Source organism: Thalassophryne amazonica, chromosome 1 (genome assembly GCF_902500255.1).
Source record: "Thalassophryne amazonica chromosome 1, fThaAma1.1, whole genome shotgun sequence".
Classification (NCBI taxonomy): Eukaryota; Metazoa; Chordata; class Actinopteri; order Batrachoidiformes; family Batrachoididae; genus Thalassophryne; species Thalassophryne amazonica.
Window position 1 is genome coordinate 10,195,033 of NC_047103.1, and position 27,645 is coordinate 10,222,677.

At 41.7% G+C, this 27,645-nt stretch overlaps 1 protein-coding gene across 1 annotated transcript in view; it reads right to left on the minus strand.

The window, feature by feature from the left end:
• cntnap2a (contactin associated protein 2a) overlaps positions 1-27,645 on the minus strand; it is a 1,233,088-nt gene that overhangs the window by 402,928 nt on the left and 802,515 nt on the right. The window contains 1 exon segment of the mRNA XM_034162408.1: positions 20,041-20,147. Coding sequence (XP_034018299.1) covers positions 20,041-20,147 — 107 coding nt within the window.

A 27,645-nucleotide genomic window follows, 5' to 3' on the forward strand; every position in this document is an offset into this window, starting at 1 on the left:
AATTTGGCCGGCAGGCGATGGGTTCGCACAGCGCGCACTCTGTCTTACAGCTGCTGGTGTGCACAAATAGTTGTAGCAACAGGTGTAAGAGGCGTAGGAGGGGACGATTTCACACGGTTTGCACACGATTCCTGCATCATGCGCACTTCCTTCAAACTTCGCACTATGTGTGAAGGGGCCCTTAACACCACCACTGTTTTGTTTTTTAATTTTTTTGCTAAAGCCACTCACTGCTCTGAAGTGTCATGCACATTTCTGACTGTATGTGTCGCGTAACTGCACTTTACTTTCTTTCACTTCTTCATATGCTTTATATTAATGCTGTCTTCACTGTTCCCACTTTATGATGCTAAAAAGCTGAGACCAGACAAGAATCTTTAATTCTACATAACAAAAGTAAATGAGTCTGCTCCTCTGTACATAATGACCGACCAATCCCAGACTCAAAGAAACCCAGCATGGTTCCAGCCTCCTAGACTGGATGAAAATGCATTTTAAATAATGCACAGGATTATGGTTATTGTGAGTTTTAAAATTAAAGCATCCGCTCTCATTTTGCTTTCTTTGATAAGAGTCACTGTAAACAAAAAGGAGGACTAGTATTTTGCACCAACCACTGATGTGGTGCAACAGGAGAGGTGAAGAATTCAAAATCAATCAAACAGTATAAAACCATGTTTCTGACCAGCTGCTGGAACCATCACCCAGAATTAACACCAGCAATATACGGCGATGTACGTGTCACGTCACAGACTAAATTAGTTCCACCGAACAAAGCGTTCACCTTCATCTCTGTTTCCAGTTTTGAGAACTCAGACTCATTTTGAGCTTTTCGTCCAGGCAGAACTGGCTGTTCTTGAAGTTAACTTCAGGGTCAACATTAAAAACACAGCAATTCTGTACAAGACTGTTGCAACAAACCACATAGACAAAAGTATCTGTACTGAACATGTGGAACATGAGTTTCTCAATGTTTGGCTTTTTATCAGACATAGGGGAAAAAATATGAAGTTGACTGGAAGTCAATGCAGTATTAATTCTCTGGTGAGAACTACAAAATTTTCATGAATTTCTCCCTTATCTTGTAGCCTGGGGGTGGCACTAGAGAAGAGGTCCATATGAAAATGACAGTTTTCACACATGCACTTTGGACATGTCAAACTGTTGCCAGTTAGGCATTATATCACCACAGACGAACACAAGTATCTTTTCCACAAATGTCATGCTGGCAGTTTTAAGGTGTTGGACTCGGTAACATTTCTTTGTGTCACCCAGTCACAATGTTGTTGTTGTTGTTGCTGTTGTTGTTTGTGGACTGCAAACAAATCAGGTAATAGTGAGAAGTGACATGGGGAAGATTCTGTCATCCAGGTAGAATCTCAGGAATACTCAACCCTGCTCCTGGAGATCACCTGTCCTGTTCCACCCACTGCTAACTGGTGGAAACGCCAACAGTGGTTGCAGCAGGTACACTTGGAAAGCATGCACGTCAGGTGAGCTCCAGCAGCAGGGTGGTGACCCATGAGATGATAACTAGAAGTGTAGAGGAAAGCAAATGTTTTGGGTTCAGTATTCATGCACATGGTTTCTTCAGTGTCAATTAAATTGATATAGCAGCTGTAGATATACAGTTTCACAGAGTTAAACAAGTTTACAGATACCAACTTTGGTTATAATCTTTCAAACTCAATTTCTCATAACAGCAAACATTTCACCATTTATTAAAGGAGGCAAGACCACCTCTTCAGTCTCCCAGAACTAAACTAAACAAATGTTGGAAGACCCCAAAACAGGATGTTCTCAGAAATAAAAACAGGCAATAAGCCAGACTTTTAAAATAGTGTACCGTGTTTGAGTATGTTATGCCTTTCTTTTTGTTTTTTTGTTTTTACTAGTTACTTGTTTAGGAGGTGTTATACCCTGATGAAACTTATATACAGAAAATTCACACATTGACTTTTAATAGTAAGTATTAGAATGACAGTTTATTTAGAACTTTCACAGGAACCAAAGCACTAAACAAAATAAAGTCTTATAAGAATAAATGGCAACAATAAAAGTAGACATCAATAATGGACAAAAATCCAAAATTAAAGACCTGATAACATATATAAAAAAAGAAAAAAGATTAAAAAAAGGAGTGACTTTTACTCCACTGCAACATATTCTGGTGTGACCTATACTCCAGAAAATACAGTAAAAAATGGCTGCCAAAGCAGTTTTTCTTATTAAAATGCATTTAAATGAGATTTAAAGGAGAGAGATAATTTAGTCACCACATCCAACAGAAATATTTAACCCTAACCTTTAAGTAGTAGAGAAGCTTGAATCTTCGACTGGACTGGGTTGCTTGACGCAAGGACGTTTCGCTTCAAATCGCAGAAGCTTCCTCAGCTAAAATTCTTGCTCTGGTAGTCTGACTTCTGTCTTAACTCTTGTAGAGAAGAATAAACAGAAGCCACAAAAGCTGGAGTTTTAAACCTAACCAGACCCCTCCTACCGAGAGGCAGACTGCTATAGGCTAGTGACTAAACAATAGCTCTATTTAGCACCTATTGTGCTCTAGTTAACACCCTCCTAATGACAGGGCAGCTGTCCATCCTAATGATGGGACGGATGCCTCTCCTGATGGATCCCTTGACGACTCTCCTGATGACGTGAATGACTCATTACCACGAACAAAAGACTGAAACTGCTTTGACCTAGGTACCCCATTGTAAACAGTGGACAAAGCGTGTCTCAGACCCCCTCCCCGGTTAAGGCTGGGTTTCAACTGTTTCACATAGTATGCCTCCTTGACCCCTCTCTCAAACCATTTCTTCTCTCTGGCTAAGATTTTAACTTCCTTGTCCTCAGAAGTGTGGTTAGTGTCTTTAAGGTGGAGATGAACTGCAGACTGAGGTCCACTGGTGCCCTCTCTGCGGTGCTGGTATAGCCTTTTGTGCAAAGGTTGCTTAGTCTCACCTATGTAGTGTTAGTTACAGTTTTCCTGACATCTAATAGAATACACTACATTGCTCTGTTTGTAACTAGGGATCCTGTCCTTAGGGTGAACTAATTTCTGTCTCAAGGTGTTAACCGGTGTCACAGTCTGAGATTACCACCGGTCTGAATTTACCAGGTAAAATGAGACTGTAGCAGCCACAGTCTGAACTTACCACCAGTCTGATTTTACCATCTTGGTATATTGAGACTTGTGTGTTACTGACCCTGGTCCAAATTTGCCAAGCAAATATATTAATTTTTTTTTTAATTGGAACCACAAGTAAACCCTGTCACTTTATATTGATGCTTATTGATTTAACCATTATAATTCTGGTTACTAGTTACCTAGCTATTCTGAAATTTCCAGCCTGCAAGTCTGAATTTACCAGCTTAGACTATATATACCAGTCTGAACTTACCAGGGCAACATAGTATGGGATTTCTGTATTTGAAATGAACCCATTAACACTGTAAAAATGATGATTTGTATAACTGAGTAGGATTACAGTTCGTGTATTGTACCATTCCACAAGAAGTAAACAAAAAGATATGTAGTTACTGTCTTCATCCCAAACATGTTTCTTGGACTGGTTCCTGATGTTGCGATGGTCCTTTTTGTCTGCATCACTGGAGTACTTCCCAGTCTGTAGGAAGACTATCAGTTGGGACATTTTTTTCCTGAATGTTGAAAATCGCTGGTTTCGCTCTTCTTTGGGGTGTGCGTTTTCCTGACATTCATTTTGAGGCTCAGAAACAAATGATTCCTCCTCCATATTGAAGATCGCCGCAAGAAATGGTAATAAAAAAAAAAGATCACAAATATAGTCCCACTTCAAATTTTCTGAATCAAAAGTGTGTGTTTCAAAATACGTCTGCTCGGTTGAAGATTGCCGCAAGAAATGATAATTCTAGACCTCCCGGAAGTTGACTGCGCAAAAAAATCGATTTGCGCATGCGCGTGGTAAAATGAGACCGGCGCAAACTCAGACCACGACACCGGTTTAAAGTAAACTGGGATTTTGTGCTGTCTGAAGATCCTCTGTAGTTTTTCCCCTACTCCTGCTAAATAAGGGAGAGACACTCTTCTTCTTGTCTCTGTCTCCTGTCTATCTGGTCTCTTTGTTCTCTGGAACTTCTGCACTTTGTCCAGGGACCATCGTGGGTACCCACATACTGTGAGGGCTTTCCGGAAGTTGTTGTTCTTTAGCTCTTCCCTCTGGAGTTGTGGGCACCTGTGGGGCTCTGTACTGAAGAGTCCTGATCACCCCGAGCTTGTGTTCAAGGGGGTGGTTTGAGCCAAAGAGCAGATATTGGTCAGTGTGAGTGGGTTTTCTGTAAACCCCTGTCTGGAGCTGCCTGTTCCCTCCAATCGTAACATCACAGTCCAAGAAGGCTAAATGGTTGTTTCTGGCATCCACGTGTGAAGTTGATATTGGAGTCCACCGAGTTGATGTGTTCTGTAAAGTCCTCAACCTCCTGTTGCTTGATTTTAACCCATGTGTCATCAACATATCTGAACCAGTGACTGGGAGGGATGCCCGTGAAAGACGTTAAGGCTGTCTTTCCACTCGCTCCATGTACAGATTGGCCACAATGGGGGATAACGGAGACCCCATCACACAACCATGAATCTGCCTGTAGTAATTCCCCCTAAATAGGAAATACGTGGTGTTGAGACAGATCTCCAAGAGTTGGCAGATGTGGTCTGGTGTGAGTTTGGTCCTTTCAAGTAGAGACACATCCTCCAGCAGTCTCTGCCTCACAGCTGAGACGGCCTCAGCGGTGGGGATGCAGGTGAACAACGATGTCACATCTGTAATGTAACATAATGTAATTATGTTACCTATGCCATTTATCTTGTATAGGTAACATAATTATTATGCAATTCAAACAATATACTTTCTGTATTTTAAATAAATACTGTCATTATTATTGATTTAGAGTAATTATATTTTATTAATACTAAATACATACAGCTGACAAAGCGAGACAAAAGAACACCTCCGTTTCGGAGTGCCAGAGAACAAGTTGGGACAAGCCTATCTCGGCTATCAGTGCTTACCAGTCGAGTGAGTATAAGAGAAATTGTGGAGAGCTGGACATGTCCCAACTTGTCCTCTAACACTCTAAAACGGAGGTGTTCCTTTGTCTCGCTTCATCAGCAAATCCGTTGTGACGCACGAAGCCTCCGCGTGGCTTTCCATGACAAAATCTCTTGTTAAAAGTGAAATCTGCCGGAAAATGGCTGATGTCCAGCTCTTGTGATAACCAGAGAAATTGCACACGATGGTCCTGGCGCCACACAGCCATCCGTTTAGAAATGATGTGGTGGTTTCTGCCTCTCGATGGCGGCTCGGAGCACGGCGCGCTGTGTGCCATTGTGAGCCGTCCTTAAAGCTGTAGTAACACTCCTTATTCTCTGTGAAGCCCGTAAAATTTTCACCAAAAGCCAGATAAATTTTTCGAATGGTTTCCAGCTGCCTGTCTCTAACAGTTTCTGAAAAAATTCTGACGGAAAAAAAGCCCAAATCATTCGGCCATTTCCTCGCAATGAAACGACGACAAGAGGGGTAGAGCAGTGCTCACTCAAAGCCTGCCCATAGGCGAATGACGTAACTGACAGGCGTGGAAAAACTCACGCATGCGCACGAAGGTTCAAGCTTGGCTGGTGTAAAAACATATTAATCAAATCCATATCGTTTTAAAAAATAAATAAAAAGGTACGATACTTTTCTAACAGACCTCGTACTAAGTAGAAATATTAAGAGAGCCCAAAGTGTTCCCAGGTCAGATACCACACACAATCTGTCAGGCAGGACCTGATTCCACCTCAGCATCTTGTCCCAAATAAATAATCCATAAAAAATCTCCAACAGTAGCCATCCAGGGGCAATTTAACCAGATGTCAAAACCACCTCAACTAACTCTGTGCTCGGTAAATGAGTAGCAGTAGTCATCTGATTTTCTTCTGGGCATCAGAATTCTTTAGCCTAAGGCAAGTCTGAGTCCCATCACCCCGTGAAGGAAACACATTTCAATTACTTCTATCTGCAATGGGATTCTTTCAGTCACTACACCAAGTATAACAGTGATTGATACGTCAGAACACAAATCACCTGGTAAGGAACACAAATCAAATGGTAAATCGAGAGTTTTGCCTTTGTCCTCTTTACCACGATAGTCTGAAGCAATGCCGACATTACCGCTGACACACACGTCCAACACATCTGTCAACCTCACTTGTGAAGAAGACATCAACTGCTTCACTTGTGGCAGTAACTTCCTACCAACCCCCAAAAGTAATCCAACAATTTCTAAAAGAGTCTCACATTTGGAGGTCCTTGATACATTTCCAAACACTTCCCTCTAAAACAAAAATCGTTCCAAAACAGGACAAAGTGCAATTAAAAACTCATGTGGATCAGAAATGTAAACATCTGATACCTCAACCAGGACAAAGAAATCAGGGTGCCTCTATGGAGTCAGACCGAGGAGGGAGTTCACTTGTGAGTCCCTGACTGTGGGTCCTCTCTCTGGGTTGTACTCTCAGGCACAGCCCAAAATAATAACATATCTGACACCACGTGGGTCCAAAATCCATTAGAATCAAATCACGTCTGGGAGCATGCGCTGATGTTGCTTATCACAGCATACACAAAACCAACGGTAAAACCAAGGATACCCCAAAGAGACCTGGTACCAAAGCCATCCAATTGTTACCTCAGTTTACTGGCTGTTTCCAGGAACAGCTCAGTCTCAAATGCTGAGGATTTAGAAACATGAAGGTCACCACAGAGACAAGAAGAGCAAAAATAAAACTAGAATGTCATTAGTCTTGGCTTGTTGAGTCACAGCTACAGAAACCAATCTGTCATTTTTTTCCTGCTAAACCAAGAAAAAAAAGTTTTGTGGGGGACATTTTTATAATACAAAAAAATCCCTCATAATTAATCATTCAGTAGGGGTGGGCGGTATGTCCTAAAATTAATATCATGGTATTTTTCACTTTTTGTAAGGTGACTGTATTATATCACAATACTAGTTTTGCACCATATAATCCATGTAATAAATGTTGTTTTGTTTTGTTTTTCGGCAAAGTTGAACCTGGACTGTTTTTATTTTCATATCTGGTCCTTCAAAGTTAAAATTTGAGTGAAAAACTTAGTGGATCAAACATTTTTAGTTTTATATGCTAAGAAGGTCCACAGATGTGTTAAGGTTTAAATGAGGCACAGCACAAAAGATCCACTGGTTCAGTTGAACCATTTCCATGACTAATGTGTGTTATTGAGAAAATTTCATTCTGGGTTCTGTCTATATGAAAAGTATTTAAACAGGTGTTTGACTCAACAGAACATGGAAAAAACAAAAACAACAACAATAAACTATGAACAGTGGCACAGACCTGCACCAAGATGTTTAATGATCTCAAAATTAATGGATATTTGGCATTATTTTTGTTGTTATTTTTTTCTTGGTGTACTAAAAAACTCCCAAACCCTGTTGTACAGGTCTGAGACCTGGACCACATACCACGGCCTCCTGCAAACCTTTGAGCGATTCCACCACTACTGCCTGAGGAGTATCCTCTGCATCCTGGTGGGAAGACTACCGTAACAAACAGTGCTGGCTGAAGTCAAGCTCAACAGCATCAAGCGTATCTTCATCATCAAGATCCAGCTTCAGTGGGTAGGTCACGTCCTTAGGATGGATGGCCGCAAACTTCCCAAGCAGCTCTTCTACTCCCAGCTGAGGGAAGGCAGAGAAGGCAGAAGAAATGCAACAAGGCCCTCCTGAAGCACAACCTCAAGAGCTGTTCCATTGACTGGAGGACCTGAGAAGAACAAGCAAAGGACCGAGCCAGCTGGTGAGGAATGATCCACATGGGAGTGGAAGTCTTTGAAAATATACTGGCAAACAACACAGAGGAGAAGAAGAGGAAGTGGAAGGAGAGAGAGAGAGAGAGAGATCCTCACCAGCAGACGCTTCCTGCAGCTCCCAAGTGCAGCATCTGTCAGAAAGAGTCTACATCAAGACTGGGCCTGTTCAGTCATCTCAGGGTCCACCATCCCACCCGGGAATCGATCAAATAACAATGTTCCTCGCCACCATGGGATCCCGATGACAGATTATCACACCAGTGATGATTATGATGCTGTTGTACAGCCCACCCCGATCCATAACGTTTAAATATCTTATCTGAAACACGAATACACACTCAACATCTTCACCATCTTTGTATCTCTTTACCGAATCTAGTTGCTTGACTCCAAGAAGGACCCTGAGGATCAGATGATTCATCTGTGAATCCAAAACTTTGGTCCACAGCAAAAAACCATTAAGAAGTTGGAAGAGTTGAATTTACATTTGGTTCATGCATGCATAATTTCCACGGGGCACGTCAGAAAGTCCTCGTTAGTCCTCTAACTTTTTATTTGGTGCTACCAGGAGACCAAAGCGTCCACATCACCATCTCTTTAGTTCATGTCAAGACAGCACAAAGGTGCCATCCTTTGCTGTGTCTTTGTCACACTATGAACGACTAAAGATTGATTAATTATACTGGGGAATGCCAGAATGGATCCAAAATAGCACTTCAGTGCTGGAAGTTGATTTCCTTTTTCTTCCCATCCGGAAGGCAATATAATGTGGTTGCCAGTCTCTATTCAGAACATGTCAAGAAGTGCAGTCTTGTCCCCCACACTCTAGCAATCTATCTGACAACATATTGATGTTATGTTTGTGTTGATCCTCTCAGACAGACACAAAGTGAGGGGAGGAGGAGAAGAATTACACTCTCACAGAAGTCTTAGAGACTGTGACTTTTTGAGTGAAACGTCTTGACTGAGGAGAGTCTGTTCAGACGCAGGAGAAAACCTTTTTTTTCCCCTCTCGACAGCTGTTTCAGATACATGTTCTGTAACGTCCAAAATATCTGCTCACAGTAAAATTGTCGTTTGCCTTACAAAAAATGTATCTCTGTCACAAATGGTTTCTTGTGGGCCTGTTAAAATTAGCATAATTGCATAATTTTCTTAATATTTGTCTCAAACTGGGAGAAGAGACATAAATAATGAACAAACAACAGATTGGGCATTGAATACAAAATGTAGTGAAGAACTGGACACCTGTAGCAGTTGGACAGGGATGGACAGAAGTGGCGCATTCAGATCAGATCCAGGACTAGCACTGGTACCACACGTCACTGCATCTACTACAATGTGCAACAGCCAGGAGTCGTGAAGGGCAAGAACTAAGACAGACAACTGGTGCATCCCCACATCCCAAAACTAACACCTATCCACTGCAGCCAGACAAAATGTGGGCATCTCCTTGTCCTCCTGAGGTCCTCACCACTTAGGCACCTGTGTTCTGAAAGTGCATCATATGGTCAAAATGTCCTAGCTGATGGTCTCTCACAATGCAAGTAACACCCTTATTGGAGCCTCCCTAAATAATTGTTCATTTGTCAAAGTTAATCTACACATACCCAAGGATCCTCCAGCAAGACCTAATACCAAAGACACCGTGTTGTTACCTTAGATTACTGATTTGTGATCAGGTCTTACATCTATAGAGTAAGATGGCAAGTACCAAGACTTTATTCTTCTGCAAGCATTAGCCAAAGACCTCTGTCCACTGACCTCTTGACTCCACTGGTCTTCCCTGGACCCAAAGACATGAAGGTCAGTGCTGAGAGTCTATGTGAGCTTGACAAGTTGAGTCTGGGAGCATGCTCAACACCATAGAACCATCTTGGGTGCTGAATGACAATCATGCAGGCAGTCAACCAGTCCATCCTCACTTCTCAATATTAACCATCCATTTGGCACAGTGAGACATGGGCATGTCCTTGACCTTCTCCAACCACTGGGGTAATGAACATGGAAGCATGTGTATGCTGGATAATGCTCAGAGTTAGACCTCTGACGGCTGAGTCCAGGAGATCATTGTAAGCCTCAGTCTTTATCAAGAACAATTTCAAACCCAGACACTTCAGCTCCTCCTTCCATTTGCTCTAGCTCCAGATCCAAATGTAACAACAGCAATAAGTTACTATGTTCATGGGGAAGAAGATGTAACCTGAAGAATGAATCAGGGATGTAAACAAAGAGGAGCCTTTAATCTAAAGCACAAAAAAAACCCTGCAACTTTTATCACACATTTAACGATATTACAAATGTGCTCAAGACCTAAAGAAGAATAAACTATCTTTAATTAAGGAAGAATTCTCTGTCTGAAAACAGTGGATTGTCCCCTCTGGGTCAGTGAAGAGTTATTACTCCAATTGGGGCGAATAAGTATCTCAAAGATGGCGCGTGAGATCGATAGGAGGATTCCGGCAGCGGCTGATGTTTGACACACGCTGCACCAGACCGGCGTGGTGAAGAAGCAGCTGAGCCAGAAGATGAGGTTCTCCTACCCACACTGATGGTCATGAACTTTGAGTAATGACAGAAAGAATTAGGTCATGGATACAAGCGGTAGAAATGAAATTGCTCCATCAGGTATCTGGTTTTACGTTCTGGGACAGGATGAGAAGGTTGACTATCTGGGAGGGACTCCGAGTAGAACCGGTGCTTCTTTGCATCGAAAGGAGGCAGTTTTTTTTTTTTTTTTTTACCGTTGTCACCTATGTACTGGTTCACGGCAGCTGGTAAGGTTCGACCTTACCCAGGTGAAACGCCTTTGGGCAATTTATGTAGTGATTTGGTGTTATTGAGTGAATAATTGAGTGAATTGAATGAGCTGATTGGTCAACGGACACCATGACCTGGACCCAGATAAGTGGCAGAAATTGAATAAATGAATGAAGAGTAGATAATGTTGACTTCTGTACAAATTCACTTTTGCAGACTGAAATTTGCTCTCCTGGGACTACATCTGTCCTGTTTCTCGTCACTGATCAAAGAGTGAAATCAACTCTATCATAGTAAGAATTTATCAGAGTGGAACAACTTGATTAATACGCTGTGATCGAGCTGCTTTCACTCACTGATAAAGTCAACATAACTGCACTGGAATGGAACCAAATGTCGCCCCAGAAGATGATTTTTTATTCCATAAAATTTACTGTCTTGTACATTTTGCCTTGGCAACAGAGATACTAATTCACAAATTGGCATCCCATGGATTTATGTTTTCTAGAGACTAAAACAGACTCAAAGCTATCACAGTCCACTGCCAAGATTAATTCAGTAAAATTCCAAGAGGTGGCAGTACACTTTATACAGCAACGTTGAAAAAGTCTTTGTAATTTATCTGCCTCCACCAGGATTCACAAATTTAAATTTTTCCCAATGTAGAAGTGTACTATACAAGAGTTTGGAGACTGGTGCTGCTCAGCAGATCACCAATTTGAAAGGAATTTCAGGATGTTGCATAAAACTGATTGCACTGGAAGTCACTTTCGACACAAGCATCTGCGAAATGCGTAAAAGTTAAATGTTATTCCAAACAATTAATGTCAAGTGGTTGTAGATAAACACACGTTTAATCAAGCCAATAAAGCACAATGCAAATGAATGCCTCAAGACAATGAAAATTTATAATGCTCCTGTTCTATGTCTCTTCATGAGGCTGAATGCACAACAGGAATTTATTGTTGGAATGCTGCTGAGCTCAGTATAATCCAGCTGGGGAAAACAAGCCTTGATGACCACCAGACTTTTCCTTTGGAAATTAAATAAACAAGAAAAAACTAACTTCAAACTCCATGCAACTTCTTCCATCCACACCTGCTCCTAATTTCTATCATGCCTGCAATGATGAGATTACTCCTTGCAACAGGCCCAGACATGGACGGCACGGTGGTTTAGTGGCTAGCACTGTTGCCTCACAACAATAAGGTCCTGGTACTGGTTCCCATCTGGTCCTTTCTGTGTCTCCCCATGTCGGTGTGGGTTCCCTCCGGATGCTCCGTCTTTCTTCCACTTTCAAAGACATGAAGGTTAGGAGAACTGGAAACTCTAAATTGGCTGTAGGTGTGAGGGGTGAATGTGTTTGTCTGTCTATGGTGGGTGTACCACAGACAGACATGTCCAGCAGGTGGCAGATCAGTATATGTTATATGACAAAACAAAACAGAACCAGAAACTATGTTGACTGACGTCCAAAGTCTCAGCTTCTTTGGGTTGGCTTTGATGTATCATCAGGTGTCTTCTGTATACAATAAAGTACAAAACCACTCCATCGTCCCCACGTTTCCACATAGCATATGTTTACGGCACCGTGACAACCATTTATTTACACATTCATTTCTATGGAAGTCTCTGTGGAAACTAAACCACAGAAGACTAATGCAAGGCAGTTCAGTGGTCTTGTGGATGCAGTGAAGTGCCGCACCAGTGCATGCTCCCAGACTTGACTCCAACAGACTTGTTGGCAGTGTTGGGAACGTTTGAAATACAACACCTTTCAGATTACTAGTCCCTCCATTTAAAAATGTAACGAGTAATGTAACTATTTAAATTACTTCACAGTAATGTAACATTACGTTTAATTACTGTATTCTCCAGGTTATAAGTTACGAGTTTTTTTTTTTTTACAAGTTTAGGAGGTTCTGATACTTATACTGTGGTGCAACTTATACACCAAAATATTACACATCCATTGTTAATGAGAATAACTATGATGACGATATGAGACTTCCCCGGGAGTCAAAGCACTACACGAAATAAACTAACAATAAAAGAATAAATGCCAATAATAAATAGTACACTTCAATACAGCAAAAAGGTGCAACTTACACTCTGGAAAATTGGGTACTTTTATAACAAATATTTTAAACTGGACAGTAAGACGGTGCAAATAAAAAAAGAAAAAAGAAAGGACCAATCAAAAACAATCAAATTTGTCTCAAAGGCTTTTTGGTTGTACACATTAAACGCCATTCCTGCACACTGAAGCTGTAAACCAACCAAGACTAAATTAATATTTTACACATTAGGTATTTTTTTATTATATCCAAATGTAATCTGTATGTAATCATCAATATTTTAACTAGTAACTTATTAACTTATTTCATTACAGTTTATTTCATTGTTAATTGAAACAGATTACAATTACATTTGTTTTGTAATTTAATTGTGTAACACTGTTGCATGTAGCTACCCAAAGCTCCCCCCCCCCCCCCTTACTGGTTACTAGCTAGTTATTACTATTGATGAGATAATGTTTTTTTTTGTAAATCTGTGGACTAAGCTAGTGTTTTCTTTATCTTACTTTGTGACACACACACACACACATATATATATATATATATATATATATATATATATATATATATATATATATATATATATATATATATATATATATATTAACTAGCTGGGGTACCCGGGAATGGCAGCGCTGGGAATGGAGAAAAATTTCTTCATGAATTTCACTTAGTGTTTTCTGGCCATTAGTTTTGAAGAGCCTCTTGATAGACAATGTTCCTTGTATTGCCACCTGGTGAGTGGATGTACAGCTGTTCTGGGTTGCCAACCCTGGAGCAGCCGGCATACAACTGGCTGTGGGAGAACACAGGCTCTGCCAGATTCAGTCCAACCACCTTAAGGGACTGCCCTGAGCCTTCTTGATGGACATTGCAAAGCTGGGTTTGACTGGGAACTACAGACGCCTGAACTCAAATGGCATCTCTGATGGGATAAGTGGAATCCTTGGTATAAAGACATCTTCTTCCTTGTTCTTGCCTATCATTACTGTGGCCTCCAGGACTCTTGGCATCAACTTCTTAATTATGAGTTGCATTCCATTGCAGAGCTTGGGTGGGTCGAGATTCTGCAGGAGCATGACTGGGGCACCAACTTTGAGCACCAAGCTGTGTGGTGGGAGGCCTGCTGGTGACAGACTGTTAAGCAATTCAACTGGGTGGTTAACCACCTCATCTGAATCAGGCACTGTTTCAACTGACATGTAGCTGGAGGCCTGTCCTGAAAGCTGGGCCAGAACCTCAGCATTGATGTCATCCACTGCCAAATTCTTTGGAGCAAGGATAGCATGCTCGCTTAGCCAGTTGTGGTTCTGGTAGTTACGGTGGAGGTTTGGAAAGACTTCGGCCATCAAGTCACATATGTCATGAACAGTGTGACCAAAGGGCAGCTTGACCTGGTCATCCAGAGTGTCAGGTTGCCCAGTAAAAATAAAAGATAAATAGACAAAGAGAATAGATTAAAGCATTAAATTATTGGTTGCCCAGTAACCATAAAGAATTAAAGTGAAAGTATATATATATATAGTTTTTAGGGCTACATATTATAGTTTGGGTGGGGTGGAATTAGAATTGACCACTTCATACTTTTTGTACTCAGGCTTTCTTGATGACATCATCAGGAGGAGGGGGGGGATTAGAATTCTGACCACTTTCTAATTGTTGTACACAGGCTTTCTTGATGACATCATCAGGATGGGGAGAGTGGAATAAGAATTCTGACCACTTTATACTTTTTGTACTCAGGCTTTCTTGATGACATCATCAGGAGGATGGGGGGGATTAGAATTCTGACCACTTTCTAATTGTTGTACTCAGGCTTTCTTGATGACATCATCAGGATGGGGAGAGTGGAATTAGAATTCTGACCACTTTATACTTTTTGTACTCAGACTTTCTCAGTGACATCAAGTAACCATAAAAGATAAATAGCAGCTTTTACATTTCAGCTTTCAGGCTCCTCTCCTGTGGAACCAGCTCCCAATTCAGATCAGGGAGACAGACACCCTCTCTACTTTTAAGATTAGGCTTAAAACTTTCCTTTTTGCTAAAGCTTATAGTTAGGGCTGGATCAGGTGACCCTGAACCATCCCTTAGTTATGCTGCTATAGACGTAGACTGCTGGGGGGTTCCCATGATGCACTGAGTGTTTCTTTCTCTTTTTGCTCTGTATGCACCACTCTGCATTTAATCATTAGTGATCGATCTCTGCTCCCCTCCACAGCATGTCTTTTTCCTGGTTCTCTCCCTCAGCCCCAACCAGTCCCAGCAGAAGACTGCCCCTCCCTGAGCCTGGTTCTGCTGGAGGTTTCTTCCTGTTAAAAGGGAGTTTTTCCTTCCCACTGTAGCCAAGTGCTTGCTCACAGGGGGTCGTTTTGACCGTTGGGGTTTTACATAATTATTGTATGGCCTTGCCTTACAATATAAAGCGCCTTGGGGCAACTGTTTGTTGTGATTTGGCGCTATATAAAAAAAAATTGAAAATTGAAATTGAAATAGATAGAGAATACATTAAAGCATTAAATTATTGGTTGCCCAGAACTTTTAAAAAAATGGTACCAGTTTGTTCCCCATGTCATGAGAATTCAGAATATATATATAGTTTTTAGTATTAGTATATAGTTTTCATATTATAGTTTGGGAGTTTATCCCGGACAGACAGACAGACAGAATTAGCCCTTTATGTGTGTTTTATATATATATATATATATATATATATATATATATATATATATATATACACACACGAGGTCTATTAGATAAGAAACCGACACTTTAATTTTTTTTTTAAACTATATTGATTTGAAAGACGTGCGATTACATCAATCATGCTTGAACCCTCGGGCGCATGCGTGAGTTTTTTCACGTGTGTCGGTGACATCATTTCCCTGTGGGCAGGCCTTGAGTGAGATGTGGTTCAGCCCTCTCGGCTGAATTCCTTTGTTTCACACGCTGCTCGAGACGGCGCGCGTTGCTTTATCAAAATTTTTTCTGGACCTGTGAGGAATATCCGAGTGGACACTATTCGAGAACTTTAGCTGATTTTCGGTGAAAAGTTTAACGGCTGATGAGAGATTATGGGGTGTTAGGTCTCTCTCTTCTAAGTCCCTGTTAGTAAATGATATAATAATTGATCAACATATTGATTTATTCTGCCATACAGAAACCTGGTTACAGCAGGATGAATATGTTAGTTTAAATGAGTCAACACCCCAGAGTCACACTAACTGCCAGAATGCTCGTAGCACGGGCCGAGGCGGAGGATTATCAGCAATCTTCCTTTCCAGCTTATTAATTAATCAAAAACCCAGACAGAGCTTTAATTCATTTGAAAGCTTGACTCTTAGTCTTGTCCATCCAAATTGGAAGTCCCAAAAACCAGTTTTATTTGTTATTATCTATCGTCCACCTGGTCGTTACTGTGAGTTTCTCTGTGAATTTTCAGACCTTTTGTCTGACTTAGTACTTAGCTCAGATAAGATAATTATAGCGGGCGATTTTAACATTCACACAGATGCTGAGAATGACAGCCTCAACACTGCATTTAATCTATTATTAGACTCTATTGGCTTTGCTCAAAATGTAAATGAGTCCACCCACCACTTTAATCATATCTTAGATCTTGTTCTGACTTATGGTACGGAAATTGAAGACTTAACAGTATTCCCTGAAAACTCCCTTCTGTCTGATCATTTCTTAACATTTACATTTACTCTGATGGACTACCCAGCAGTGGGGAATAAGTTTCATTACACTAGAAGTCTTTCAGAAAGCGCTGTAACTAGGTTTAAGGAAATGATTCCTTCTTTATGTTCTCTAATGCCATATAACAACACAGTGCAGAGTAGCTACCTAAACTCTGTAAGTGAGATAGAGTATCTCATCAGTAGTTTTACATCCTCATTGAAGACAACTTTGGATGATGTAGCTCCTCTGAAAAAGAGAGCTTTAAATCAGAAGTGCCTGACTCCGTGGTATAACTCACAAACTCGCAGCTTAAAGCAGATAACCCGTAAGTTGGAGAGGAAATGGCGTCTCACTAATTTAGAAGATCTTCACTTAGCCTGGAAAAAGAGTCTGTTGCTCTATAAAAAAGCCCTCCGTAAAGCTAGGACATCTTTCTACTCATCACTAATTGAAGAAAATAAGAACAACCCCAGGTTTCTTTTCAGCACTGTAGCCAGGCTGACAAAGAGTCAGAGCTCTATTGAGCCGAGTATTCCTTTAACTTTAACTAGTAATGACTTCATGATTTTCTTTGCTAATAAAATTTTAACTATTAGAGAAAAAATTACTCATAACCATCCCAAAGACGTATCGTTATCTTTGGCTGCTTTCAGTGATGCCGGTATTTGGTTAGGCTCTTTCTCTCAGATTGTTCTGTCTGAGTTATTTTCATTAGTTACTTCCTCCAAACCATCAACATGTCTATTAGACTCCATTCCTACCAGGCTGCTCAAGGAAGCCCTACCATTAATTAATGCTTCGATCTTAAATATGATCAATCTATCTTTATTAGTTGGCTATGTACCACAGGCTTTTAAGGTGGCAGTAATTAAACCATTACTTAAAAAGCCATCACTTGACCCAGCTATCTTAGCTAATTATAGGCCAATCTCCAACCTTCCTTTTCTCTCAAAAATTCTTGAAAGGGTAGTTGTAAAACAGCTAACTGATCATCTGCAGAGGAATGGTCTATTTGAAGAGTTTCAGTCAGGTTTTAGAATTCATCATAGTACAGAAACAGCATTAGTGAAGGTTACAAATGATCTTCTTATGGCCTCAGACAGTGGACTCATCTCTGTGCTTGTTCTGTTACTGCTTTTGATACTGTTGACCATAAAATTTTATTACAGAGATTAGAGCATGCCATAGGTATTAAAGGCACTGCGCTGCGGTGGTTTGAATCATATTTATCTAATAGATTACAATTTGTTCATGTAATCTTCTTCACAGACTAAGGTTAATTATGGAGTTCCACAAGGTTCTGTGCTAGGACCAATTTTATTCACTTTATACATGTTTCCCTTAGGCAGTATTATTAGACGGCATTGCTTAAATTTTCATTGTTACGCAGATGATACCCAGCTTTATCTATCCATGAAGCCAGAGGACACACACCAATTAGCTAAACTGCAGGATTGTCTTACAGACATAAAGACATGGATGACCTCTAATTTCCTGCTTTTAAACTCGGATAAAACTGAAGTTATTGTACTTGGCCCCACAAATCTTAGAAACATGGTGTCTAACCAGATCCTTACTCTGGATGGCATTACCCTGACCTCTAGTAATACTGTGAGAAATCTTGGAGTCATTTTTGATCAGGATATGTCATTCAATGCGCATATTAAACAAATATGTAGGACTGCTTTTTTGCATTTGCGCAATATCTCTAAAATTAGAAAGGTCTTGTCTCAGAGTGATGCTGAAAAACTAATTCATGCATTTATTTCCTCTAGGCTGGACTATTGTAATTCATTATTATCAGGTTGTCCTAAAAGTTCCCTGAAAAGCCTTCAGTTAATTCAAAATGCTGCAGCTAGAGTGCTAACAGGGACTAGAAGGAGAGAGCATATCTCACCCATATTGGCCTCTCTTCATTGGCTTCCTGTTAATTCTAGAATTTAAAATTCTTCTTCTTACTTATAAGGTTTTGAATAATCAGGTCCCATCTTATCTTAGGGACCTCATAGTACCATATCACCCCAATAGAGCGCTTCGCTCTCAGACTGCAGGCTTACTTGTAGTTCCTAGGGTTTGTAAGAGTAGAATGGGAGGCAGAGCCTTCAGCTTTCAGGCTCCTCTCCTGTGGAACCAGCTCCCAATTCAGATCAGGGAGACAGACACCCTCTCTACTTTTAAGATTAGGCTTAAAACTTTCCTTTTTGCTAAAGCTTATAGTTAGGGCTGGATCAGGTGACCCTGACGACGGCGCCTGGAAGCGCTGCGTGACGTCCCGCTCCATGGGAAGTCCTTACAGCGACAGAAACAAATCAAATCAATTTTATTTATATAGCGCCAAATCACAACAAACAGTTGCCCCAAGGCGCCTTATATTGTAAGGCAAGGCCATACAATAATTACGGAAAAACCCCAACGGACAAAACGACCCCCTGTGAGCAAGCACTTGGCGACAGTGGGAAGGAAAAACTCCCTTTTAACAGGAAGAAATCTCCAGCAGAACCAGGCTCAGGGAGGGGCAGTCTTCTGCTGGGACTGGTTGGGGCTGAGGGAGAGAACCAGGAAAAAGACATGCTGTGGAGGGGAGCAGAGATCAATCACTAAAGATTAAATGCAGAGTGGTGCATACAGAGCAAAAAGAGAAAGAAACACTCAGTGCATCATGGGAACCCCCCAGCAGTGTAAGTCTATAGCAGCATAACTAAGGGATGGTTCAGGGTCAGCTGATCCAGCCCTAACTATAAGTTATACCACAGAGTCAGGCACTTCTGATTTAAAGCTCTCTTTTTCAGAGGAGCTACAGCATCCAAAGTTGTCTTCAATGAGGATGTAAAACTATTGACGAGATACTCTATCTCACTTACAGAGTTTAGGTAGCTACTCTGCACTGTGTTGGTATATGGCATTAGAGAACATAAAGAAGGAATCATATCCTTAAACCTAGTTACAGCGCTTTCTGAAAGACTTCTACTGTAATGAAACTTATTCCCCTGTGAAAATTCACAGAGAAACTCACAGTAACGACCAGGTGGATGATAGATAATAACAAATAAAATTGGTTTTTGGGACTTCCAATTTGGATGGACAAGACTGAGAGTCAAGCTTTCAAATGAATTAAAGCTCTGTCTGGGTTTTTGATTAATTAATAAGCTGGAATGGAAGATTGCTGCTAATCCTTCGCCTTGGCCCGTGCTACGAGCATTCTGGCAGTTAGTGTGACTCGGGGGTGTTGACTCATTTAAACTAACATATTCATCCTGCTGTAACCAGGTTTCTTTGCCTCACAGGCAAATGACGTAACCGACAGGCGTGAAAAAACTCTCGCATGCCCACGAGGGTTCAAGCATGTCTGATGTAATCACACGTGATTCAAATCCATATGGTTTTTGAAAAAAATAATAAGGTCGGATACTTTTCTAACAGACCTCGTATATATATATATATATATATATATATATATATATATATATATATATATATATATACACACACACACACGCGCGCAAACACTGTATATATCTGAAGAGAAGTAATGGCTTTGGATGCAAGCATGCTTTAATCTGTCAAAGGCTTACTGACGAAGGTCAAATCAAACAAATGCACGTGGAGCAACGTGCCACTCACTGAAAGCCGCAGCGACACATTCCTGTACTCACAAGTGTGGCAGGCGGAGCCAGTGTATCCGGTTCCATCACAGGAGCAGCTGAAACTATCCCACGTCTGTCTGCAGCGCCCGCCGTGTTCACAGTGGTTCGGCATACACCTGGAGACACACACACACACACACACACGGTGATCGTTTTTAGAATAGTGTGAACTGAACCGCACAAAAATGTCTTACCTTATAAAATTATCAGATTTTTTTTTATTTTTTTAATTCCAACATGATTTCAAGCATCAGCAAGTTGTTATTAGTTAAAAGTCGGGTAAAGGTGCATACACTGGTGGTGCATTTCGCCTGAGTCACCACATCTTGAATCCGCCTTGATATGAATCCTGGATGGCAACCACCCAGGCAGACGCCACCTCTCAAAAGTAACCATCTATCTGCTGCAGCCAGGTGAAACGTGGGGTGGAACTTTTCCTTCTTCAGCCACTGTGGCACCTTCATGCTGGATCATCAAGGAGAATTACGTTTGATCCAAAATGTCACAGCCGACTGTCCCTCATAATGCAAGTTATTAAGTAACCACTCGTTTGACAGTGAGTTGTTCCAGCGTTACCCAAGGATCCTCCGAAGAGACAGAGCAGGAAACATAAACAAAACTAGAGGACTGAAGACTCAATTACATGTTGGCAGATAATCTAGAACACAATGCTGGAGCACGATGTGCAAAGGACCCAAAGCCTGAAGATGTCTTGACCAACTCAGTTAAAGATTTTCTATGCAATAAACATTAGGTTTTTAGGCTAAAATATGAAAAAAAAATCTGGTATTAACCTTTAGGTTAGGTTATTGATTGATTGACTGATTGTCTGGGGTGCATACACTTCCTGTTGTGTGTTACTCCACCCCTATGGGATTCCACACCACACCAGTATCAACCCTCATGTGGTTTCGAACTGAAACTGAAAAGTACATTCCAGCCACCAATTCCTACAACCTGAGGACCACCTGCAGATCCAGGTGAACACAAACCTTATACCAAAGATCAATGTCTTGCTCAAGAACACATCAATTTTTAATCCCCAATGCAGCATTCACACTCTTGACAATTAGCCCGTCATTTGACAACAGAAAGTGAAAAGTTGACCGTCAGTTGGGCAACACTGATGTTTGTCGCAGTCCCGGAAAAATTTTCAACACGTTTAAATCTTTGATGCTCAGGCTAAGACAATGCAAGAGTTGAGCTCCGGTATTACGATATCACCTCTGCTAGTACGCCTTAATGCTCCGTTCACCTCTGCATGCCAACGTCAGAGAGTTGACCGAAGGAATGTGAAGAAACATGCAAAACCCATCTTCACACATCACACGATTGAAGCCAACTAGCACACGAAGGAGGAATTGCATGCCATTTGTGAAAAAAAATCAGAGCCACCTCTAATGCCTCGTACACTCACTGACTGCAGTCTCCTGCCCTGCTTTTAATGCAATGTTTTATCTTTGCTCACTTTGGGGATCGCACACAGCAAAGGAGATTAACTATAACAACTATGGTGGGGTTGGCCCCGGGTACCTGTGGATGTGTGGGGCTCTGCCTCACTGGTTCTGCCATGGTCTCGGGGCCCTACTCTGGGGCTTGTGGGGCCCAGGGTCCCATGGCCCATTGGGGGGTGGGTGGTGGTGGTGGGGCATGGGTGTTGGCAATGGGGGTGGACGGCTGCTGGGGGGTTGGGGGCTGTGGTCTCCGTGGGGTGGGGTGCTGCAATGCTCTCGCTTGGGCGGTCTCCTAATCTTGGGCTTTGGTGCTTGGGGTGGGGTCCAGGGTGGGAAGTGGATTGGGGGCTGGGGGGAGTTTGGAGGGTCCTGCTGGATGCGCTGGGTGAGTCCTGGGATTAGGGGGCCTTGTGTGCTTCCTGGCCTGGGGGATTGGGTCTTACCTCTTGTCTGGGGACCGGGAGTGGATTGGGGGCTGGGGGGAGTTTGGAGGGTCCTGCTGGATGCGCTGGGTGAGTCCTGGGATTAGGGGGCCTTGTGTGCTTCCTGGCCCGGGGGATTGGGTCTTACCTCTTGTCTGGGGACCGGGCCCTGCCCTCATATGGCTCGGTGGTCCCTGCCCGCTTTGGGTTCGGTTGCATTGGCTCCTTTGCCCCCCTGTCCCCACCGCCGCTTGCTCCTCCCTTTGGAGACTGTGGTCCAGGTGGTGTGGTTCTGGGGGCCCCCCCCGTTTTGGTTGGCCCATGCCTGCACCCTTCATGCTTCCCTTGGGTATGGGGTTGCTTCCTGTGCCTCCTTAGGGGGAGGGGGGTGTCGGGGGTGCGTTCCGGAACTGCCGGGCTGCTCCCCTGTTGGTTCATCGTGTTGACCCAGTGGCTCTGGTGGCTGCCCTTCCTGGCCCCTGTGCCCTTCCGCTGCCCTTTTTCTCCTGGTTTCTCCTGGGGCCCTGCGTCCTGGACCCATTTCCGTTGTTGCTTGCGGTCGGTCGTATGGCTTAGGATGTGCCGGAGTGGTCCATGTCATACGGTAAGGTGATGGGGGTCACACATGCACACCACATTCACTCACACACTACATAACTTCTTGCAAGAATAAATTGCATATATGGGTGATTCTTAGACTATGGGCACTTATTATGTCCTTTGATCATATTGTATGAAAAACAGAAAAAAGGGGAAATTTCACACTTTTATAGTTATCTTTACAATGAAAGTGTGTTAAGAAATTTGTTCTAGTAGTCTATGATGACTTTTTCACCTTTTTTCAGCATTATTATATGCAAATATTGCTGTTTTGTGCTTGTCCCACACCCAGACTTTTGATCTTCAATGATAAAAATGAATGGTAAAGAAACGTTTTTTCTAATGTTTTAAAATATCTCTGAATACAATATCAGTAAAATAATCAAAACATAATTGGGGTATTCAATGTCATACAACTGTTGTGATTTTTTTAAACAAAATGTAGTTGTCCCACACTATTGCCGTAATTTCCACCACAACACTGTAATGTCCCTTTAAACAGTTTGTATGAAAGATTGTTTGGGTAGTTTCTATGGAGATAAACAGTGACATCAGAGCACATGTATATAGCGCCAAATCACAACAAACAGTTGCCCCAAGGTGCTTTATATTGTAAGGCAATGGTGTGGTGGAAATTACATTTACAAGGCCAATAGTGCCCGTAGTTAAAGAATCACCCATATGTGTATTAATGTTCATAAATGGTTCTGTCAGTGTGGCATTTACCATTACTATATATGCAGACAAGGTAAAAAAATGACTCACTAACAGCTGGAAATGACGGCTCAGTGCACACGACGTGTTACATTACCAACACAGACATCAGCCAGATGTAGGACAAACACATAATCAATCAATCAATCAATTTTTTTTATATAGCGCCAAATCACAACAAACAGTTGCCCCAAGGCGCTTTATATTGTAAGGCAAGGCCATACAATAATTATGTAAAACCCCAACGGTCAAAACGACCCCCTGTGAGCAAGCACTTGGCTACAGTGGGAAGGAAAAACTCCCTTTTAACAGGAAGAAACCTCCAGCAGAACCAGGCTCAGGGAGGGGCAGTCTTCTGCTGGGACTGGTTGGGGCTGAGGGAGAGAACCAGGAAAAAGACATGCTGTGGAGGGGAGCAGAGATCGATCACTAATGATTAAATGCAGAGTGGTGCATACAGAGCAAAAAGAAAAAGAAACAGTGCATCATGGGAACCCCCCAGCAGTCTACGTCTATAGCAGCATAACTAAGGGATGGTTCAGGGTCACCTGATCCAGCCCTAACTATAAGCTTTAGCAAAAAGGAAAGTTTTAAGCCTAATCTTAAAAGTAGAGAGGGTGTCTGTCTCCCTGATCTGAATTGGGAGCTGGTTCCACAGGAGAGGAGCCTGAAAGCTGAAGGCTCTGCCTCCCATTCTACTCTTACAAACCCTAGGAACTACAAGTAAGCCTGCAGTCTGAGAGCGAAGCGCTCTATTGGGGTAATATGCTACTACGAGGTCCCTAAGATAAGATGGGACCTGATTATTCAAAACCTTATAAGTAAGAAGAAGAATTTTAAATTCTATTCTAGAATTAACAGGAAGCCAATGAAGAGAGGCCAATATGGGTGAGATATGCTCTCTCCTTCTAGTCCCCGTCAGTACTCTAGCTGCAGCATTTTGAATTAACTGAAGGCTTTTTAGGGAACTTTTAGGACAACCTGATAATAATGAATTACAATAGTCCAGCCTAGAGGAAATAAATGCATGAATTAGTTTTTCAGCATCACTCTGAGACAAGACCTTTCTGATTTTAGAGATATTGCGTAAATGCAAAAAAGCAGTCCTACATATTTGTTTAATATGCACTTTGAATGACATATCCTGATCAAAAATGACTCCAAGATTTCTCACAGTATTACTAGAGGTCAGGGTAATGCCATCCAGAGTAAGGATCTGGTTAGACACCATGTTTCTAAGATTTGTGGGGCCAAGTACAATAACTTCAGTTTTATCTGAGTTTAAAAGCAGGAAATTAGAGGTCATCCATGTCTTTATGTCTGTAAGACAATCCTGCAGTTTAGCTAATTGGTGTGTGTCCTCTGGCTTCATGGATAGATAAAGCTGGGTATCATCTGCGTAACAATGAAAATTTAAGCAATACCGTCTAATAATACTGCCTAAGGGAAGCATGTATAAAGTGAATAAAATTGGTCCTAGCACAGAACCTTGTGGAACTCCATAATTAACTTTAGTCTGTGAAGAAGATTCCCCATTTACATGAACAAATTGTAATCTATTAGACAAATATGATTCAAACCACCACAGCGCAGTGCCTTTAATACCTATGGCATGCTCTAATCTCTGTAATAAAATTTTATGGTCAACAGTATCAAAAGCAGCACTGAGATCTAACAGAACAAGCACAGAGATGAGTCCACTGTCCGAGGCCATAAGAAGATCATTTGTAACCTTCACTAATGCTGTTTCTGTACTATGATGAATTCTAAAACCTGACTGAAACTCTTCAAATAGACCATTCCTCTGCAGATGATCAGTTAGCTGTTTTACAACTACCCTTTCAAGAATTTTTGAGAGAAAAGGAAGGTTGGAGATTGGCCTATAATTAGCTAAGATAGCTGGGTCAAGTGATGGCTTTTTAAGTAATGGTTTAATTACTGCCACCTTAAAAGCCTGTGGTACATAGCCAACTAACAAAGATAGATTGATCATATTTAAGATCGAAGCATTAAATAATGGTAGGGCTTCCTTGAGCAGCCTGGTAGGAATGGGGTCTAATAAACATGTTGATGGTTTGGATGAAGTAACTAATGAGAATAACTCAGACAGAACAATCGGAGAGAAAGAGTCTAACCAAATACCGGCATCACTGAAAGCAGCCAAAGATAACGATACGTCTTTGGGATGGTTATGAGTAATTTTTTCTCTAATAGTTAAAATTTTGTTAGCAAAGAAAGTCATGAAGTCATTACTAGTTAAAGTTAATGGAATACTCAGCTCAATAGAGCTCTGACTCTTTGTCAGCCTGGCTACAGTGCTGAAAAGAAACCTGGGGTTGTTCTTATTTTCTTCAATTAGTGATGAGTAGAAAGATGTCCTAGCTTTACGAAGGGCTTTTTTATAGAGCAACAGACTCTTTTTCCAGGCTAAGTGAAGATCTTCTAAATTAGTGAGACGCCATTTCCTCTCCAACTTACGGGTTATCTGCTTTAAGCTACGAGTTTGTGAGTTATACCACGGAGTCAGACACTTCTGATTTAAAGCTCTCTTTTTCAGAGGAGCTACAGCATCCAAAGTTGTCTTCAATGAGGATGTAAAACTATTGACGAGATACTCTATCTCCCTACAGAGTTTAGGTAGCTACTCTGCACTGTGTTGGTATATGGCATTAGAGAACATAAAGAAGGAATCATATCCTTAAACCTAGTTACAGCGCTTTCTGAAAGACTTCTAGTGTAATGAAACTTATTCCCCACTGCTGGGTAGTCCATCAGAGTAAATGTAAATGTTATTAAGAAATGATCAGACAGAAGGGAGTTATCAGGGAATACTGTTAAGTCTTCTATTTCCATACCATAAGTCAGAACAAGATCTAAGATATGATTAAAGTGGTGGGTGGACTCATTTACTTTTTGAGCAAAGCCAATAGAGTCTAATAATAGATTAAATGCAGTGTTGAGGCTGTCATTCTCAGCATCTGTGTGGATGTTAAAATCGCCCACTATAATTATCTTATCTGAGCTAAGCACTAAGTCAGACAAAAGGTCTGAAAATTCACAGAGAAACTCACAGTAACGACCAGGTGGACGATAGATAATAACAAATAAAACTGGTTTTTGGGACTTCCAATTTGGATGGACAAGACTAAGAGACAAGCTTTCAAATGAATTAAAGCTCTGTCTGGGTTTTGGATTAATTAATAAGCTGGAATGGAAGATTGCTGCTAATCCTCCACCCCGGCCCGTGCTACGAGCATTCTGACAGTTAGTGTGACTCGGGGGTGTTGACTCATTTAAACTAACATATTCATCCTGCTGTAACCAGGTTTCTGTTAGGCAGAATAAATCAATATGTTGATCAATTATTATATCATTTACCAACAGGGACTTAGAAGAGAGAGACCTAATGTTTAATAGACCACATTTAACTGTTTTAGTCTGTGGTGCAGTTGAAGGTGCTATATTATTTTTTCTTTTTGAATTTTTATGCTTAAATAGATTTTTGCTGGTTATTGGTAGTCTGGGAGCAGGCACCGTCTCTACGGGGATGGGGTAATGAGGGGATGGCAGGGGGAGAGAAGCTGCAGAGAGGTGTGTAAGACTACAACTCTGCTTCCTGGTCCCAACCCTGGATAGTCACGGTTTGGAGGATTTAAGAAAATTGGCCAGATTTCTAGAAATGAGAGCTGCTCCATCCAAAGTGGGATGGCTGCCGTCTCTCCTAACAAGACCAGGTTTTCCCCAGAAGCTTTGCCAATTATCTATGAAGCCCACCTCATTTTTTGGACACCACTCAGACAGCCAGCAATTCAAGGAGAACATGCGGCTAAACATGTCACTCCCGGTCTGATTGGGGAGGGGCCCAGAGAAAACTACATAATAATACATACATAGAATAAAAATCACAGAATGCAGGTACAGAGCGTGATCTTTTTTTTCTGTCAGCTGCTGAGGTCCGCTGACAGAGGTGGGCGTGTCCCCCTGTGATGTGCAGCTGTTCAGATATCTGTGCTCACAAGTCACAGCTGGGGAACACCTGTAATGGCTTGTAGGATACGACCTCACATAACTGTACTGTGAGGCACGGTCATCGGCATGCTGTCCTCATGTGGAAATAAATTAAAATACATATTGCTTCAGCTGACTGGCGCATCAGAGAACAGCAAAGCTGGTGAATATTGTGCCATGCAGGAAATCACCCCATGGGACGCCCCCCCCCCCCCCGAAGCACGTGTCATTGTGGGATTTCCCCACATTGTAATAATTAAAACATTTCATATTTGCAGTGGATCACTGCGCGCCGGACACACCATGCCGGCTGATGTGTTCACGACATGAAAGCCCGGCTCTTCATGCGACGGGAGCCGGCCAGCTCTTCAGGACATGGGAGCCGGCTGGCTCTTCATGAGACGAGCACACCAGGT